The sequence below is a fragment of the Cucumis melo genome, chromosome 11 (assembly GCF_025177605.1).
Source record: "Cucumis melo cultivar AY chromosome 11, USDA_Cmelo_AY_1.0, whole genome shotgun sequence".
NCBI lineage: Eukaryota > Viridiplantae > Streptophyta > Magnoliopsida > Cucurbitales > Cucurbitaceae > Cucumis > Cucumis melo.
In genome coordinates this window covers 30,102,940-30,122,779 of record NC_066867.1, presented here as the reverse complement: position 1 = coordinate 30,122,779, position 19,840 = coordinate 30,102,940, and the positions used below count along the sequence as shown (strand labels likewise).

Genomic DNA, 19,840 nt, shown 5'->3' with positions numbered 1-19,840 from the left:
AATTAACCATGATGATTCCACTAATTATGTAAAACTATTGCGTTGAACAATAATATAGTATAAAAAAGATAGGGTTGGTTTACAGATATATAACAAAATATTCAATTATTTACAATCCGTACAATAAAAAAAATGTTCATAGAAGTCTACGTTGTATTTTAAGTTACCCTTCTTCTTCACCTTCTTCATTGAAACCAAATCTGGAATACCCACGTCGCCAGAGTCGAAAACTGACTACCAGAGCCAACTCACACTATCTACTAACGTTGACTACATTCACAAAATGAAAAACCCAACATTTCTCTCACTAGATTTGCTTAAAATCTCACTCACTCTCTAGATGTGTGTGTTATTCTGATGCCTATCTCTTTTTCCACTCTTTTCATTTTACGATTTTGAGACCTAAAAGAAGAAATTGAAGTTACACAAAAATGCCATTGAGACAAAAATTACAACTTTGCCCTCAACTAAAGTAGACTCCAATTTTGTTTCTTGAATAGGGGCATATTGATTGCTATTTGTGTTTATCCGAGATAAATAGAGATAGAATTTTACCATGCCTATCTCAGATTAGCAACATTGAATACAAGGCAATGGATATAGAAATGAACAGTTCATAGCGAAGTTAGACTTATCATGTAGTTGTTGAGTGTGAGATTTTTAAGAAATTCCATGTATACGTGTTCTTGCTGTTCTACGATACTTAATTTAGATACCAATTCTTATATAGCTTAGTTTTATTATGGAGAAACATTGTCACCAACATATAGTAGTTGTGTTCGACCAATTGGAATTCATTTGAATTGGAGAGTTGAAGATGATCATAAAAACAAAATATAGCAAATTGCACATCATCTCAGATTTCTCAACAAGATAGATTTCAAATTATAATGAAATATTTATTAAATCATTGTAAAATATAGCCAAAATATACACACATAACACCTACATTTGCAACGTTATAAGAGCTCTTGTACAAGAAAAAAGTACATACATATATATATATATATATATATATATATATATATATATATTCCTTATCAATATATAAATTTAGTTTTTAAATATAATAAAATTTATCATAATATTAATAAATATTTATATCATATATCACCGATAAAATCTAAAATTTTGTTATATTTTATAAATATTTCTAACCGTTTTTTACTTACAATAATTCTCGATACAAAAAAGAAGGTAATAAAGAGAAAAAATGAAATTGTACGGACATATTCTATATATGTATTTAGTTACACGGATGACTTTATCTTTATCATAAGTGTTTACCAATTGTAGACCTTCGTAGATACATCATTATTTCATTAGCTGATTAAATTATATTAGTCCAAGTTATTGGTCAAATTAAGAGTACATTTAAGAAAATAAATTTGATTAAAAATAACTATATGATTGGAGCTCCATCTACGCCATTGGCATCTTAACTTAAAAAAAATACTTAAATCAAACATTGAATTCTTAAGAAAATTTTAAAAATATAAAAAATCTGAGAGGGAAAGTTGCAAGAAAGGCTTCATTTTCCCAACTATAAATAGACCATATATCCATAACCCTTAATCACCAAGCTCATATCTAAAGCCTTTATAAGTACTAATTGTTTTTTTCTAAAGCTACATAGCAATGGGTGTTTTCACATTCGAAAACGAAGTAACCTCAGTGGTTCCTCCAACTAAATTCTTTAAGGCATTTATCCTTAACGCTGACAATCTTTACCCTAAGATTATCCCAAATCAACCTCAAACTGAAATTGTTGAAGGTGACGGTGGCGCTGGAACTATCAAGAAGATCACCTTCAATTATGGTAATTAATCTTATATTTACCATCATTAGTTAATTTGGGTGTTTTTCTTCTAGTTACAATTTTTAAAATTGTGTTAATCTATTATCGACCCTATATAAAATTTTTTATAGAACTATTGGATACTAAAATTTTAAGGTTGTGCATATCTTATTTTATTAAACTATATATACGAGCGTTTGCACAAAACAGTGTGACATATAATTGTGTTCATTTTCAAATTATGTATTTACAATAATTTTAATTAGTTTAAGAGCACCTAACTAAACAAAGTTTTTCTTTTCTTTTGAAAAGAGTCAAATAATGGTTAAAATCTTAAATATCTTTTATATTAAGAAAATATTATATTTCTTGAAAAAAAAAAGTTGAAATTGCATTTATTTTCTCACCATTCCTTTTGAAAGATTTAATTTTTCAATTTTAATTAAGAACTCCAACCAAATTCTAAAAGAAAAAAAAAAAGAGAACAACAAACAAAAAATAAATAAATAATATAATGTTTATTGATACAAATTTCAATTTTATATTTAATAAAATGTTGAATACAAACTAAGAATCTTTTAGAACAAGTCGTATTGTATTCATAACAAATATATATTTATTACTTAAATTTTGGCAGGAGGGGAATTGAAAACTATAAAACACAGGCTGGACGTAGTGGACGAAGCATCGTTAACATACAAATACACGGTGTTAGAAGGAGACCTTATTTCAGAAACCATTGACCAAATTGTTAAGGAAATTAAGGTAACGGAAGGTCCTGACGGAGGTTCCATTTTGAAGAGCACTAGCATTTACCACACCAAAGGAGACAACCAACTCGACGAGGGAAAACTCAAAAGCGGCGAGGAAAAGGGATTGGCTCTTCTCAAAGCTGCCGAGGCCTACCTCTTGGCCAACCCTGCTGAATACAACTAATTATAAAACCAAATTTATACATAAAATATATGCATTTTGAGTTATTTTTATGTGTGTGTTAGCCTTTCTTCTAATAAGGGGCATTGGATTGTGTCTTGTGTCGAGTTGTATGCTTCTGAGTTGTGGGTGAATTGTAATTTTCAAAGGGTAAAAAAGAATGTTATGTTCAAGTTGTATTATTGCTTTCAATAAAATGAGTTGGCCTTATTATATTTTGAGGTTTGGCTAATTACAAGTTGCTTCTAACCATTTGAAAAAAATAAAATAAAATTATATTCTGTCGATGATTTATACTTTATTTTTAAAATACAGATAAGGTTGTAAGACTAAATTTTAAAAATAAATAAATAGCTTTTCTTTAATTATTAAAACTTCTTTTAAAGTACAAAAAAGACTTAAGACTTAATTTAAAAGAATTGCAAGAGAAGGTACCACAGGTCAAAATTTTTTCACATTGCCAAAATTCATCATCAATTGTTACAAAGTATATGATTAAAGCCTATTTGATTTCCCAAAATTGATCATTACAATTACAACATGATAAAAAGAATCTAATTCTCATCATCACTACTTAATTCGGATTCATTTTCTTCTTCCCCATAAAGAACATCATCAACTTCTTCGTCTTCCTCTTCATCGTTGTCATCGCTGCTCTCACTTCCAGCTATTTCAAGACCGTCTTGAATCGTTTGATCGGTTTTGTTGGTCGATGCCCTTTCAATCTGTCGAATATGCAAAGTAATGCAACACTACGTAAGCTTTTCAAGAACCCTCATGAAAAAAAGGGAATTACCAAAAGAAAGAGAAATTACTCACTTGTGCCAACACCAACTGCAAACGACCTGATAATTGAAGAAGAGGCTGAACCGCAGTCTCTTTGGACTTGGTAATCTGATGGAGGAAAAAAATCTAAACTCTCAATATACCATTTTTTTCCCTTGAAAAAAACATTGAGATTTCTTATTACAAATTGAGGTCAAGAGATACCAATTTCCTCTTGTACTATGAATATCCTTCTATTATGTCCAAATTTAATCCCCATACATAGTCTTTTGAAGTTATTTTTTCTTATGGAAATCAGTTAAATAACAATACTGATCTTTATGCAAGAAAAGAGGGTACATAAATATGTTTCCAAAATCTAATAAGGAGAACGTTACAAGACATTTTTTCTTGGAAAATCAACAATAAACTAACCTTTGGGATTATTTTAAAGATTTATTGAAGTAAATTTGGACAAAGACTGAAATAAAATTGAGGTGAAGAGACCAATATATTATTTTTTAACCTAACATGTACTGTCAGCAAATATTTAATCACAAATTTAGTTTTGAAAACAAAAACCGAACCATTTTCAAGATAGTTATCTAAAGAACGCCTAATTGATATAAGATCAAAGTGAGAAGAGTTCAATACTAGAAATCTTACACTATCTCACAATGAATGAAAGTAGGACAGGAGGAAAGTAACAATGACAGTCAAAGACAGCGAGACGAATTGCTAACACCAAACAAGGAAATTGAAAATGGTAATGAAAAAGGAAAACAGTCTACCTTAAATAAAGAATCGAGCATCTGGGCTGATTGTTCTTGAGACAAGATATGTTGACTGTGATTCAACAATAAACTATATATCCATTGTAGAACATTCTTTCCGCAATGCAACCTGAGCCAGTCGAGATGCGTCACTCGGTTAACCGAAGAAATAATCACTTTTGAAGTTGCATTTCCAATGTGTAAAACTATTTTACCTTGATTGCCAGATGTTAACCAAGTTTCCGAGTAACTTGTATGCATCGCCTGGTGCTAATGATAAAACTGCTTCTCTTAACTAATCAAGAAATAGCAATGTGTGTTAAGAACTGAGACATTAAATGGAAATGGAAAAAAAAAAAAAAAAAACAAAAGAACAGCCATTTGTGTAATGAAATAATGGTTAGAGAGAAACAGAGGTCGTCATGGACCTTTTTCTGTGACATGTTAGCTTCGAGATCAATGCCCTTGGATTTTGCCAACTTAAGAATGGACTCCAACATATGATCATCTGTACTATGGAGTATGCCTAACGACCGAAGTTGGTCCTCCATGCAAACTGCTGCAGAGTCCTTCACTCCGACATCATCTGTGGCAAAGAGAATCAACAACTGGATCAGATTTAATCATTTCATAGCAAACAATAATACACCATCATAGACCATAGGCAAGAGAAGAACATTTTATTAAAAACAATAGTCTATTTTAAGCCTCTATCAGATGTATATGAATTTAGACCATGTTTGATTATTCTATCACAGAAAACTCAAGTAAGATCCTTTTGCAAATGAAAAAGGTAAAGGTTGTAGTAATACTTGATTTAATGTATAACTACATTTTCTTGTAGCTACCTCAATTCATGTGATCTAACTCAACGTGTTATTGGGGCACCTTTGACTAATCTCTTTGGAGTCTTGTTCTCCTATAAAGTTCGTCTAATAATTGATTATACATACATACATACATATGTATGTATAACCCTTGTAAAAAATAGTTCAATTTTACATTTGTACCTTCTAATCGGCTCCCACTGTCAACCAATTGAGTCATCACATCATTGCGGTCAACTTGCAAATCTTGATATAAGGTACTTTTCTCTTGAGAATCGAAAACCTTTGGAATTGGCCGTAAAGCATCTTCAGCATTAGCTCGATCTAATGCAACGACTGAAACAATATAAAAGAAGTGATTAATGAGCAAAAAGAATCAGTGTTATCTGATGTCATAACATTTGCTAGCTCTACAGGAAGCCAAAGTCCAAGTAAGGTCTCACCTCCACCCTGTACATCTAAACCCTTCTTAGATTTTCCAATCGACTGACTTGGTAGAAGAATTCCTTCATTGGAGCTGTTTAAATATATGTCAGTTCCGGATTGCACCAAAACGTTCTGAAATGAAGGCTTCACTAGCAATCCATGAGCAAGGAACACCTGCCCTGACCCAGACTTGGGAACTCCTTGTAATTTTGCAGCATAAATTGCAGGAGTAGCCCGTTTTTTACTCTTTGAGAAAATATCATTATCAGATATCAATACTTTAGTAGGCTTCGCACTTCGTAACTCCTCAAGATTCTGTCCATACCATAAATAACAAACACCGATTTCTGATATGGCTAAAACGTATAGAGCAGATTCATCACCTCCATCATTCGAACGCCTGCTGTCCACAAAGATGGCAGGATGCTCCATTGCAAGAACACAACTAGCTGATTGTTTTTTCCCTCCATCTACACTCCAAACAACAATATACCTTTCACCAACTGCAGATGAAAGGATGTACCTTCCATCTTCGGTAAAAACCATACATCGAACGGCTCCCTATTTGTCAGGAGAGAAACTATTATTCCACTAGAACTTGAAAGACATACACAAAAGTGAAAGATCACAAGAAAGATAAAGAACATATACTCACAGGATGCCCAGAAAACTTTTGTATCTTTTTGTGATTGGAGCAGTTGAAGATCTTCATTTGGGAAGCTGCAGTTGCAATTATCTTCCCATCTGTTACAAGCCAAAAACCAAACCAGACACGTTATCAGTCAAATATTACCTGATACTTAAAATACTTTTCCTTTTTCTTTTTCATAAAACCAAACCAGACACGTTATCAGTCAAATATTACCTGATACTTAAAATACTTTTCCTTTTTCTTTTTCATAACCGGGGTATCTCCTCCTTGTATTATATTCATAACCCACCATGTTTTAGCACAATAAGCAGTTTTGGTGCTTTGGGTGTGGCACAAACTAAAACCTAGATTCCTAGAGATGCTTAGTAGACTACCCAAAAACTAATTCCTTTTCCTTGAGGCTTATTTCTATTTCTAGGTTATAGGAGTTCTTTTGTATGTTTGTTTTTGCTTTTTTTCCCCTTTTTTTATGAACAACCAAATCTTTATTTGACAAATGAAAGAATAGAAGGGCATACAAAAGAGAGGTTACAAATGGGGGGAGGACAATTGTGCACAGTCAAGTAAAATAAAACCTAATGGGCAATTATGAAAAAACACTTGAGCTCTGAAAAACCTAAATAATTGCTCTCTCTACATAGGCTTCACAAAATAGCCCACACCCCGACTTAACGCAAAAAGCTTTCTTTCTCGAGAATGGTGAAGTGGAGGAGGAACTCTTCTATCATCTCTTTGCAAGTCACAAACCCTATGTCTAGCCAAGTAAGACCAAATTCCTCAAAAAACCAATTCCAAATTTCTAGACCATTGGAGTTATGTGAGTCATTCTTTGTAAATTTCTGATTTAACAAAGAAAAGAACAAGGTAAGCATTTGAATACCTGGTGAAACTGAAATACAGGATATTGCCTTTGTAGAAGCCTTGAACTTCCTTAACATGTTTCCCGTCAAAGAATTGATTTCGCATAGCATTCCATCAGCACCAGCAGTATAAATGCATGAACCATGTGTAGGAAACGAAATCGATGCAACACCCCTGGCACAAAAGAGTGACACTAAATGTGAGGCAACTCTAATACCCCCAGACTAGGAGGCCATAGTGGTTCGTTTAACTTCATTGTTAAGAAAGAAAGATGCACCTTCCCCCTTCTAAGAGAAGAATGAAGGGACTAAACAGGCGGTATTGCAAAAGACTTCAATCTTACCCAGGATGACAGTCACTTATTTTCCACTTCAATTCACCAGCCGCTACATCAAGGGCTAGAACATCACCACTACCGGTTCCTAACAACAATAGCAAACATTGGCGCTTTCTTTTTCTCTGCATTGAAAAGAAAAGTACACGTTGAATAATGACATACTGCTTGAGAAATAAAAATGCCTAAATATTCAAGTACACGTAATAAGAAATTCATTTATCTAATCCATAAATGAAAAACCTTTTTCTCCAATGACAACCACTTCATGCATTTATAATCAATTGATAGATGCCCTTTTTCTGGTTTCGTGAGTATGCTTGTTGAATCAGATGTAAAGAAGTCTGCAAACTCAGTCTGTATCTGCCCCTTCAACGTGTCCCAAATCTAACATAAAGACGAAAAAAAAAAAAAAAAAGCAATCATGTTTTAGAATAAACTGAACTGAATGGTAACAAAATTGCAGTAGGCTATCACAGATTCAGTATCCATAGATGAACATAAATGTCCCATGTTTTGATATGTTTTACTTTCTTTCGCCTTTTTTTAAATATAATATAATGCTTAGAAGATAGTTCCTACGGTACGTAAGCTAGGGCCTCATTTTTGCTGGCAAATAAACCAGCACTAAAACTTTCAAACTCACTCGTTAATCTCACGGGACAACCCACCTGACCCTTCATGTCCACTTTTAACTAATGTATCATTCAACCAAAAGCTTATGCTGATAAACTGGGACATATTTGATATTCTATAAATATTATTAACAGTTAACACTCTTCTTTATGCGTGGGATTGGATGTCCTAAACTATTAAAATCTTAACCCAATAAGTTATGGCAGGTTATGTAAAATTATTGCAAAATAAACAGGCAATGATGATTTCATAAACAACATACAACAGCTCCACGCCACGGTCTCAGCATTCGCATTTGGCATGCAGTTAAGAAAGAGATACCTTAATCCGACCATCTCCAGAGCTGATAGCAAAGAAGTGCAAATCTGGACTAAAAGATGTCAATAGATCTCTGATATTTGAAAACCCCATGATTCTGAGATGTAAAAATCAATCATAATAGTAAGAATTAAAAAAAAAATCATCTTTAATAAAATAGAATTACCTTATATCATATAAATCAATATCTATATCTATACTCGACTATTAATATAATGTCTATGTTTTACCCTGATCATTTCCTATACCTCCTTAAAGCTTATAGACGGCTCTTATTTCAAGTAAATTCAAAATATCATTGGTGATTCAACAACATGAGAGAGAGAATCCCAGTTCCAAAAAAGACTCATCGTCTCTTTCCCAACTATGGTTGAGGTTTTTCTGTCAATCAAAACAACTCGAAGAAGTTCGGGACTAAACGATGATTGGATAACATGACGTCGGCTATGCTGGAAATTCAGGGTGGGTAGTGCTTTGGACGATAAACAAGACAATTTTCAGTAGAGACCAAACAGACGTGCAGATGATCAAAGCAATAAATCAAAAGACAGTACGGGAAGTCCCACTTTGCAGGAACCGAGCTTGTTTTGCTTACTATTCTAATATTGGTATACATAATAATAAAAACGATAATAAAATTAAAAACAACTCCTTTATTTCATTGGACAGTTACTGATTTGAGTTTTTCGAGTGAGAGACAAGACATGGACAGAGATTGGGAGAATACCAGGGCCAACAACAAGAGAGTAGAAACTCAATGCAACCCACCAGGAGATATACCGTGGCACGCACGAGCGGCGGAGTGGCGGCGGCGACGCTTAATTGCTGAAAGGGAAGAGACGCCGGCGTGAAGAAGAAGAAGAAGAAGCTGAAGCACGTGAGGGTGATGGGAAAATAGAAGGGTTTTAGACGTTTAGGTTTACGCTTATTTCTTTCTTTTTTTTCTCCCTCGACTCAGTATTTTATTTTAGCATTAAAGCTTTGTGTTAGCATTATTTTTCTAAGTAATCTTATACTAACAATTTAGCATCAAACTTGGAAGCTTAGGTTAAAATATCTCTCCCATCTAGAATATAACACACATTCATTCACTTTTCCACTTCATTTTTTTTTGTTTTGTTTTGTTTTTATGATTTTCGTTTATTAAAAATTAAAAACCATATATATTTGGTACCAGATTTAAAAAACAAAATTATTTTTTCTTTTCATTTTTTCAGTTTTCCTTCCTAGTTTAGAAAACAAATTTTCTGTTTAAAATATTAAAAAAGTGAATTGGCTACTAAAATTTTCAGTTTATTTTTTTTAAGGTGCGAACTCTTTTGTGTTTCATTTTTTCTAAAATTTTAAAACTTACTTACACAAAAATATCAAAATCTAGAGCTTTACTCAAGAAAAAAAATTGAGAAATTCTAAAATGTTTTGGGAGTATATTTCTGCTAATTTTTTTTAGGAGAACAATATAATCAAAACAATTCTTTTTGTTTGATTTATTGTTGTCAAACAATCTTCTTCTCAACAACTACATACTCCAATCTCACCCAATTCATTAAGTCTACTATCAACTACGAAGAATGTTGTAGAAACTCAAAATATGATTATTTAAATAAAAAAAAATATGAAGAATAAAAATGTTATAAAAGTTTAGGGCTATATTATATGAATTAAATGTTTGTTACAGACTGTTGTAATTATTTTTATTTTTTATCCCAATTTAAACATAGTTACGAAAAGTCATACTAAAAATTAAAATAAATTTAGTTTAATTGTAATTAACACTACAATCCTCTTTAAAGCGGAAATGTATTTAAAATGGTAAAAAAAATAGGATTCCAAAAAAACATTTGGAAGACAATAGTGTCATCGAAGGTTTTAGGTAAATACAATTGTACCATTTTTCTGATTGAAAGTAAGTAAATAAAAACAAACGCCAATAAACAAGAAAGAGAAACCTAAACCCTATTATCGTCCTAAACCCTTGCATCTTCCTCTTTACCTATCACGTGCTCCCCCTTCTTCACCCCCTCTCCTCCTCCTCCCTTCCAACAAGCTCAGCGTCGCCGCCGCCGTTTCCCACTCTCGTCGGTTCAGTTCTTCCACCGCCGCCGCAGCCTTCATCCTAGCGTGTATGTACTTATTTTACGTTTTCTTCGATTCAGTTGCTCGTAATCTCTCTCTCCATATTTGTGTTTTTTCTCGCAACTTGTTTAGTGAAAGAATAGAGGAGCTGTTTTGATTTTTTTTTTTTTTTTTTTTTTTTTTTTTGATTTCTTAACTTGCGTTAATTTGGGACTTTTGGAACCGCCGTTTGTTACCCACTTCTTCTTGATTGGTTGCATATTTCTGTCAATCGAAGCTTTGATTATATGTTTATCTCTTTGCTCTCTGCTGAAAATTGCATTGTTTCTGCAACCATGAAGCTTCCGGCAATTCCTTTCTTTGTTTATCCGAGAATCAGTTGAAGTAATCTATCTTGCTATCCTGTTCTCTTTTAATCTATATTCGTAATAGTTAGGCATTAGGCAAATAAAGTATTGATTACAATAATTGCAATTTACGGAATCAATATTATAAAGATTGGAATTCCTAATGTAAGTCTGGAGTAATTCAACTCGCAAAACCCTTTTGTTCCTCTCCTAATCAAATTCCTTTGTATCAGAAAAACAGCTTCAGCCTTAAAATCAGACGTCAAGTCTTCTAATGGCACCGAAGAGCCAACAAAACAGTAAACCCAAGAAGAGAAAGCAAATTTCGGGCAACAAGAGCTCCTCTCATGGCTCCATTTCGAAGAAACCGAAGTTTGTTGACAGCAAGTCCTCAAAATCCCCCAGGCTGGGGACTGTTGGTAAACCCTTCAAACCGCCCAAACAGAAAGAAAATCAGCATTTCAAATCAAATGTTGTAAAAGCAGAAGCTCGAAAGGAGAATTCGGTGCCAACCACAAATCGAGATCGTCGAGTCCAAGCTAAGGTTTGTTCCTGTTTTATAGTTTCACTTTCACTCTATTGAATGCAGTTTACTTTATATTGGCTGTTTTTTTGCATTTGTTTCAAACATTTGTTGAGCATGACTAATTGCTATTGCATTCTAACAATTCTTTCCTTGAAGGAAATTGCTCAAGTATTCTCTTTTGATTCCATCAGGAACTTGCAGAGGCTAGGAAGAAGAAAAGGAAACGACATTATGATTTGGAACATGTAAATTTCGCAACTTTGATTAGTCATATTTCTCCATTGATTCATGAAGCCTTTAGTTGGTGCTGAGGGTAAACTTGAGCAGCTGCTTAAAATATGCCATTTCACTGCTAAAATCTGGTTAATCTATATTTCCCTCCCTCTCACTGCTGCACATTTATGTGCGTGTTATGAGACAGGCATGTAAGGGGTTGAAACTAAGCTATATTCCTTCCTTCTTCTTCTTCATCATCTTCTTCTTCCACTCTCTCTCTTAAATGCCTAATTCAGTTACTCAGTCATTTTTCATTAAATAATTATTGCAGAGTTATAAACTTAATTACAGACTTTGAGGAGTCAATGATGGGTAGGCTAAGTTTTTTTTTAATCCTTCATGCCCTTAACCATCCATTGTATACAGGAGCTTGCACGTCTATGGGAGGAAATGAGGAAACGCGATATCACTAAAGAAGATAGATCCAAGTATGAATAACCATAACTGAGTTACTTTGTCCTACCTTCTCTCATATCATCGATTTTACTGTTCTTAACTATTCTCATGATTGAATTTCAGATTGATCAGTAAAGCATTAGAAAACATGAAGGGAAAGATCCCTGAAATTGCAGGTTCCCACGTATCATCTCGTGTGCTTCAGGTGAATTTTCCATGCAATATCTCTCTTGTTCTTCACAAATTTATATATATTTCTTTGTTCACCTTTACTTATTTTTGGTCTTCTGCTGTAGACGTGTGTTAAACACTGCACAGATACTGAGAGAGATGCAGTGTTTGAGGAACTTAAGCCTCATTTTCTCACTCTTGCAAGCAACACTTATGCAGTTCATCTAGTGAAAAAAATGTTAGACAATGGTATGTATGCTTTTATCTTATCATCTCCATCTCATACTCCTTGATTTCTTCTAAGCAAGGTATTTTGTGATGTGAGATTACTATATACATATTGGATCAATAATTTTTTTTATGTTGTGTTTTAGCCTCGAAAAAGCAGCTGGCAGTGTTTATCTCATCTTTACGTGGGCACGTAGCTTCTCTTCTTCGTCACATGGTTGGATCTTTAGGTACTTTTTGAATTGTAAAATCTTGTTCCCATCCCATCATTCTCTTCTGGTTAATGTTTCCATGCTCTGATTTTGTTTTATTTTATTTTTTCTCTTTCCTTTTCCTTTCTTTTATCTTTATGAACTAGCAGATGCATTTATTTACTGAACCTTTTATCTGTACTCGTTCATCTAATTAGTTTTTGGTCTTTATGGTCTGTGTTGCTTTTGTAAGTGAATATTTTTCTTTAAGTGATGCAACTAGGGCATGCATTTGCATATTTCCTACGTCATTGTTAATGTTTTTTTTTTTTTTTTTTTTTTTTTTTTTGCAGTTGTTGAACATGCATACCATTTAGCAAATGCAGCGCAGAAGCAAACTCTTCTACAGGAACTTTATTCATTGGAACTTCAGTTATTTAAGGATATGGTCTCAGTGAAAGAAAGCAGGTTCAGATACTTGGCAAATTTGGTTATTTTGTATTTTTCTCTGGCAGGCCCTCCAATGGAATTATGTAATATTGCAGGTTAGTAGATATAATTTCAAAATTGGACATTCAGAAAGCTTCAGTCTCACGACACATGACATCGGTTATCCAACCAATTCTGGAAAAAGGGATAGTTGATCACTCTATCATACATAGGGTGCTGATGGAATACTTTACCGTAGCTGATAAGGTGTTCAGAGATTTTTATTGTTCAATCATTACTAAGAATCATCAGAAATTTTTTTAGGAGTTATATTTTCTTTCTAAATCTCTCTTTGTTCCCTAAATGAATTTGTTGGAAGACATCTGCCGCAGATGTAGTCCAACAGTTGTCCAGTTCACTTCTTGTTAGAATGATTCACACTAAAGATGGATCGAGGATTGGTATACTTTGCATAAAACATGGCAGTGCAAAGGTTTGCCTTTAATCTAATTCTTGTATCTTAAAATCAAAACGAACAAATTACCTAATTTGTATAACATATCTAACACTAAACAAGTTTGTTCTTGTCTTGGATTCATTACCTCAGGAAAGAAAGAAAAGCATCAAGGGAATGAAAGGCCATATGAAGAAGATAGCGCATGAGCAACATGCAAGTATGGTAAGCATTACTTTTTAAACTGTGCTTACTAAACCCTGTCATATGAATTTCTTGTTTGTATAAAACATAATATTCTCTCTGGAATTGTAACTTCACTGATATCTCTATACCAGCTTATATAAAAAAGTCATCAGTTTAAGACAAGTACAAAAACTATGCTGACTTCACAGTGGTTGACAAATTTGAACTGAATCAACTAAAGAAAAGATCAGCAAATTCAATTTTAATATGATAAACCAACTTGGCTGATTAGGTTTCTTTGATTTCTTTCTTATTTATTTATTTATTTAGAATCCCACTTACGTTCTTGATCCTATGTCATATGAATACCAAGTGTATAGGTATTAATTATTATCCTCAAGTTTATGGATTATAGTAGAAACCATTAGCATAAAGTAAGTTCAAATCACTTGGAATTGTGCTACATTAGACCATTGAGTTGTTCCATGTTTTTCTTTCTTTCTTTCTGTCTTTTTCTTTTTTTGGCTGTGAATCCACCTATGTGAGGGTATTGCCCCCAATCACATGTACAAAATTGGGGACGACATTTGTACCATTACGCCTTCCTTAACCAATAAAGCAAGTGCTCTCATGAGGTTCCTCTTCTGCTCTTTTAGGTGCTTGTGTGCATCATCTCAGTTGTTGATGATACAAAGCTCATTAGGAAGGTTAGTTCTTAATCAATATTTCCAAATTATTGTTCTGTTTATCGTATTTTGAAGCATGTTTTAAGTTAAATTTAATGTATTTCAGATTATCATCAGTGAGCTCGAAAAAGATTTGAAGGAGCTCATTTTAGACAAGGTTTTTATTCTTCTCTTCCTTCACTTTCCATATCGAGGTGACCATTTCTCTAGTACCATTCTTCCCTGCTAGCCATTTCTTTGATTTTTTCTTTTGCTCAATTTCAATTTCAGAATGGAAGGCGTGTATTACTGCAACTGTTGCATCCAAACTGTTCACGCTACTTCAGTCCTGACGATCTTGCTTCTTTAAATTCATCAATACCTTCTCTTTGCAGCAAGGTATTTAATGGCTGTCAATCATTTTGTTTTGCACAACTAGTTCTTACTTTTGGTGCAAGCTGCCAACATTATAACTAAACTGTACCTTCTTCTCAGGGTGAGTCAGGAGTTGAAAAGGCTGAAGAGAAGGTGGAGAATGACACAGGTGAAAAAGAAAGTGAAGCTGATGGAAGCAAGGTTTCTGCTGAGGGCTCTGAAGTCGTGGAGGGTGGTAAAAAAGATCCACTTATCAGAAGGCATGAGTTGTTGGTGGATAGTGGGCTCGCTGAGGTTTGTTGTTTCACATTGTGTCATTATTCTTTTATAAATGACAAGATGTATTAAAAATGAAATGATAAGAGGAGCACCCTAACAGCAGGGATAGAGAAAGCTCTATCGTAGAGAAACCTGTACATAAAAAATACATACTTTTGCTTTGTCGTTCAACCTCCATTGATGTGTCAATAAAGCTTTAAGAAGCCAATTATCATTTTATCCTTGAAGAGGAGAAGAATATATTGATAGTTTCCAGGAACCAATTATCAGTTTATCGATAGAGCTTTAAGAAGCCAATCATCAATTTATCCTTGGAAGAGCAAATTATATTGATAGTTTCCAGGAACAGTGAACTGGGAACTTTATACTTTCTTCCATTTGTTACCATTGCTTTAATCATGCTGCATAAATTGTTTGTATTATCACATTCAGTAACCTGCCCAAGTTGACTTGGAAAGCTTTACATTTTACAGAAGCTTGTAGACGTATGCATCAACGATGCTGGGGAAATATTAAGGTCAAATTTTGGCCGTGAAGTACTGTACGAGGTATATTATACTAAAGCTAGATAACTCAATGTCTAGTATCCATGGTCTAGTTAGTTGTTTGGATTTACTTCATCTGCCCGCATTCAGGTTGCAACTGGGGGTGCTGATGGCATTCTGCAATCGAAATTGGGTGAAAAGCTGAGTGCTTTGTATGAAGCTATTGCTTCACTTGCAGCAGAGCCTAAACCTGAAGACGCAGCCTCAGGAAACGAGCACGTCTTTGAAAATTTTCACTCTAGTAGGACCATAAGAAAGCTAATCTTGGACTGCCCTGCCTTTGCCCTCACTTTGTGGAACAAAGCACTTGAAGGCAAATCCAAATTGTGGGCCCAAGGTCACAGGTTCGTTATAAATTTTTCCATATTTTGGTATTTTGGATCTTGAAGTTAGCTCAATACGTCTTATGTCGACCATATCAAAAGTGTTACAGAACTCTTCTAGATGTTGAGTATGTTGGAATGACTTTGTTAGTGCTTTTAAAACACTACCTTAAGCTTATAAACTAAAAAATCATTTCAAATAGACCTGTAATATTTCCAAAACCAAAGTAGAAACTGTTTCTTGAAAACCAACAAATATTCCAACCAGAAAACTGAACCAAGGAACAAATGATATTCTAAACCAACTCTACCACTTTACGGTTTTGGTTTTTACTCCTAGACCAATATCTTGTGATTAATTTTATCATCTACGTTAACACATTTTCTTGTTGTGAAATTATAGCTGTAAGATAGTTCAAGCTTTCCTGGAATCCTCGGACTCTAACATTCGTGAGATTGCAAGAGTAGAACTGCAGTCCTTGATAGACGAAGGTGTACTCAAAATCCCAGACTCGAAGATGTCTGCCAACAAAAGCTAGATCCAATTTTGTCTGTCCACATCCCAGAGGTACTGTTAAACTGCAGCATATCTATTGAATTGTTATCTCTGGAATTGGGTCTAACTTCTGAGGTAGAATTGTACCATGCAAGTAGACCCCGTTATTTATAAACCGATTAAATGTTTCAAACTCTCAGCCAGCTCAAAAGTTATCTTTTGCTTTGAAGTAATAGATTTACGTTCAATTCTTTGAATATAGCGCTTTCCACTCTATTAGAGAGTTCTCGCCACAATCGATGCCGAATTGAGACATCGATTTGTGGAGAATTCAACCCAGTGCTGAAATTGGTTTTTGTGGAAACCGAATTGACAAATCAATAAAACCAACTACCAAACTGACTAATATAGCAAATAGGAGAAAAATGTATAGTTTATAACTTAACCATCTTTGGTTTTTTAGTTAAAAAAGTAGGATGAGGTTATAAATCTTTTATTTTTTGTGATCCGAGAGCGTATTTTTTGTCCTATTTAGCTTATACAACTAAGCTGTGTTTACATTAGCACCTATTTTCTTATAGGTTATGAAACTGAAGGTAACAATCTAGAATTGAGATTTAAACTAATAAACTAATGAAAATTCAAATAAAGTTATTCCTACTGAGTTGAGTTTAGCGGAATTATTTGTTAACATGAGTATAAACTCAACTTTCTAAATACTTACATACATATATATATGTATATGTATCACAACTTACTACTTGATGAAATCAATTTCACAAAAAATATATACATATTTTGTGTAATTGATTTCATCAAGTAGTAAGTTGTGATACAGTCATGGGGGCTAAAATGATGTTGAATGGATAAAATAACAAAAGATATGTTGACAGAATCTCAAATAATTAATGCTAAAAACGAAGGACCAACAACCGGCAAATCAATGGCTAAGGTCAGTATTTTGATGGGCAATTTTTAGATAAATGTTATGTTATCACAACAAAAACGAAACTGCTCGTAAAATTTCCTGGCCTGTCCGGTCGGCGGTCGTATCCTCGGATAAGAACCTTCTACCCTATTATAAATTAATGCTCAAATTTAATATATACTTTATTTGAAGAAAAATAAAATAAATCAAAAGCATTCAAGATTCTAACCTTCTCTTTTTTAGTACTTCTAAAAATGATTTTTAGAACTTATGAATGTGACCTTTAAACATACAAACTATAGTTTCAAAGTTGTCCCCTCTGCTATTCCTCGGTAAGTATCCATGCGCCTATGGCTAAAGTTTTATGATTATCCTTTGTTTTTTCTAAATGATATTTAATGATTGGAGGCTACATTTTCTCGGCTTGCATTCCATGAAATGTAAGGAGGGTATTTGGATACTCATTATGAAATTAGAATGCATTATAATGCATTTTGGACTCAAATTATAATATTAAACTCATTATGTTTCGATAGATTTCAGTTAAGCTCTATATAAAATCGTTTATACTATTTATGATTTCGTTTTGGTTTTCTACTTCTCTAATTTCCAATAATCCCTGTTACATTTCAATTGACAGCTTTACGAAAACTCTTTAAGTTCATGACCTAGCTGCATTTATTAACAATATAATAAAAAAATTTAATAAAATTATATGCAATGAAGTGACAGTTTTATTGGAACATTGAGACTAGAAAAAGATTTCCTTCTCTTTCGAGTTCAAGCATTCAAAGTGGAGGATACAAAGATATGCTTTAATAAATTGAGTATCCTAAAACAAGGAAATGTTGTTATGTTGGAGATAAGCATAAGAATTTGTTGCTTTTAGACAAGGACATGGTATTTTCATGTAAACTATGATTATTTGACTTGAATGTCAAGTCGATGGACAAACCCATTTAGCAATGAAAGAATAAAAGTGAAGCAATATACAAACAGGTCTTCCAATGGTACATTTTTATTTCCCTTTCCACCATTATTTCAGAATAATTCAATTTTTTAAATTAGCATTATTTTGGATTTTTTTTTTTTTTTTTACATATTAATTTCAATTTATATTTATTTAATATAATTTTTTTCTACATTTTAGAAGATACGAAGAAACACTTCATTGCAAAATCAAGTGCGGTAGGTTTTTGCTATTTAGTTATCTTTTATCAATAATTTGTTATTTCATTATTTTCAAAAAACCTCCTTTTATATAAACTAGTAAATAACATGTGCGATGCACGTTAAAAAATTACACACGAAAAATTTATAGTTTTAATTTAAATTTATAAAACTAGAACAATCATTTGACTATATTCATATCTATATCATTTTTATATTCATATCGTAATAAGTGTAAAATGAATAATAAATTTAGAAATATCATAATATACTATCTCAAAATTTATAATACCTTTAATTAAAAAAATTAAATGAAAAAAAAAAATATCAGCAAAATTTCCATGGTTACATTGGATTCTCAATGTTACATATTTTAAACATAAAGAGCATAAACATATCTACATGTCAACCACGAAGTTGGTAGTTCAAGTTTTCTCAACTTCTGTCGTGTACTAAAAAGAAACATATATATGAAGGAATATACACAAGCACACTTCTATATAAAAAATAGACAAAATAAAAAAATTTAGAAGAGAATAGAAAATAATAATTTGATATGCTTTTCGTCTTCACTTCTATCATTTTGTTGTGACTTGTGAACATGAATGAAAAAAAAAGAGAGAGATATTTATACCCAAAGATTTGAAAATGAAGAATTTGAAAAATTGAAAAAGATATAAAAGAGTTAATATTAGATAAAAGAATGTGAATAGTTGGGAGATAGAAGATTAAAGGATAGAGAAAAATGTGAATAGATTTGAATAAATTTAAATGACATAATTAATTGAAAAAAGTTTTTTAAATATTTTTAAAAAATTATAATAGATAGATGAAAAATTAAAGAAATGTAATTTCAATGTAAAAATGGTCATAAACATTAAAATTATGTGAATAACAAAATCGTCCTACAACAAGACAAAAAAAATAAAAGTTATAGTAAAAGGGTAAAATGAGACTAAAAAATTTATCACTTCCATCATTTTATATATACTATAGATATAAATATAGATATACATGTATTTCTTGCTTTAAATAGAAAATGAAAAATATACGTGCCATACAATGTGGTTTATTGTTATTTGTGTGTGGCTACAAGTAAAAAGAAAAATATTGTACGTAGTGTTCAATATTCAAGACAATATATGGTGCATTTATCAAATAATTTATTTATAGAAAATTCAAATACATATCGATTATATATTACTATAAATATCATGGATTGTTCTCTCCTTCAAGAGTTTTTCCTATTTTTGATTTGTTTACAAGGGAAACTTATATGATTATGTAATTAGCTTACTTAGTATAATTTTATCTCTAAACTCGATTAGGAATACTTTGTTTTTTTTTTTTTTCTTGCCATATATACGATTTCATTAAATTTTGACTATAGATTAAATAATTCTTACATTTGACCCGAAAAGGAAAGCAAAAATTTAATATTGATTCTAATTTAACT

The 19,840-nt window shown here is 32.5% G+C and overlaps 3 protein-coding genes across 5 annotated transcripts; 2 read left to right on the top strand and 1 right to left on the bottom strand.

The window, feature by feature from the left end:
* Positions 1–1,548: 1,548 nt before the first annotated feature.
* Positions 1,549–2,946, top strand: LOC103497815 (major allergen Pru ar 1-like). The gene is made up of 2 exons (XM_008460170.3): positions 1,549–1,819; positions 2,436–2,946. The coding sequence occupies exons 1-2, from the start codon at positions 1,639–1,641 to the stop codon at positions 2,732–2,734; spliced, it is 480 nt and encodes a 159-aa protein (XP_008458392.1). The 5' UTR covers positions 1,549–1,638; the 3' UTR covers positions 2,735–2,946.
* A 219-nt stretch (positions 2,947–3,165) lies between these two features.
* Positions 3,166–9,265, bottom strand: LOC103497817 (uncharacterized). Of its 3 annotated transcripts, none has more exons than XM_051091886.1 (13): positions 9,104–9,265; positions 8,327–8,420; positions 7,613–7,756; positions 7,379–7,494; positions 7,055–7,209; positions 6,178–6,266; positions 5,540–6,083; positions 5,280–5,432; positions 4,698–4,855; positions 4,485–4,564; positions 4,288–4,399; positions 3,551–3,625; positions 3,166–3,456 (listed from the first exon to the last, which is right to left on the bottom strand). In XM_051091886.1, exons 2-13 carry the CDS (start codon positions 8,414–8,416, stop codon positions 3,286–3,288), a joined length of 1,887 nt encoding a protein of 628 aa, XP_050947843.1. In that variant the 5' UTR covers positions 8,417–8,420; positions 9,104–9,265; the 3' UTR covers positions 3,166–3,285. The 3 variants fall into 3 exon arrangements, with proteins under 3 accessions (XP_050947843.1, XP_008458393.3, XP_050947842.1); XM_008460171.3 differs by having other exon boundaries at positions 9,051–9,264; XM_051091885.1 differs by having other exon boundaries at positions 9,092–9,264.
* A 900-nt stretch (positions 9,266–10,165) lies between these two features.
* On the top strand, positions 10,166–16,543 carry LOC103497818 (pumilio homolog 24). Its single transcript, XM_008460172.3, has 18 exons — positions 10,166–10,446; positions 10,980–11,290; positions 11,464–11,517; positions 11,915–11,976; positions 12,068–12,149; positions 12,241–12,364; positions 12,490–12,573; positions 12,888–13,002; positions 13,080–13,230; positions 13,343–13,456; positions 13,571–13,642; positions 14,260–14,310; positions 14,396–14,446; positions 14,560–14,667; positions 14,764–14,937; positions 15,396–15,470; positions 15,558–15,811; positions 16,194–16,543. Exons 2-18 carry the CDS (start codon positions 11,021–11,023, stop codon positions 16,327–16,329), a joined length of 1,977 nt encoding a protein of 658 aa, XP_008458394.1. The 5' UTR covers positions 10,166–10,446; positions 10,980–11,020; the 3' UTR covers positions 16,330–16,543.
* Positions 16,544–19,840: the final 3,297 nt, after the last annotated feature.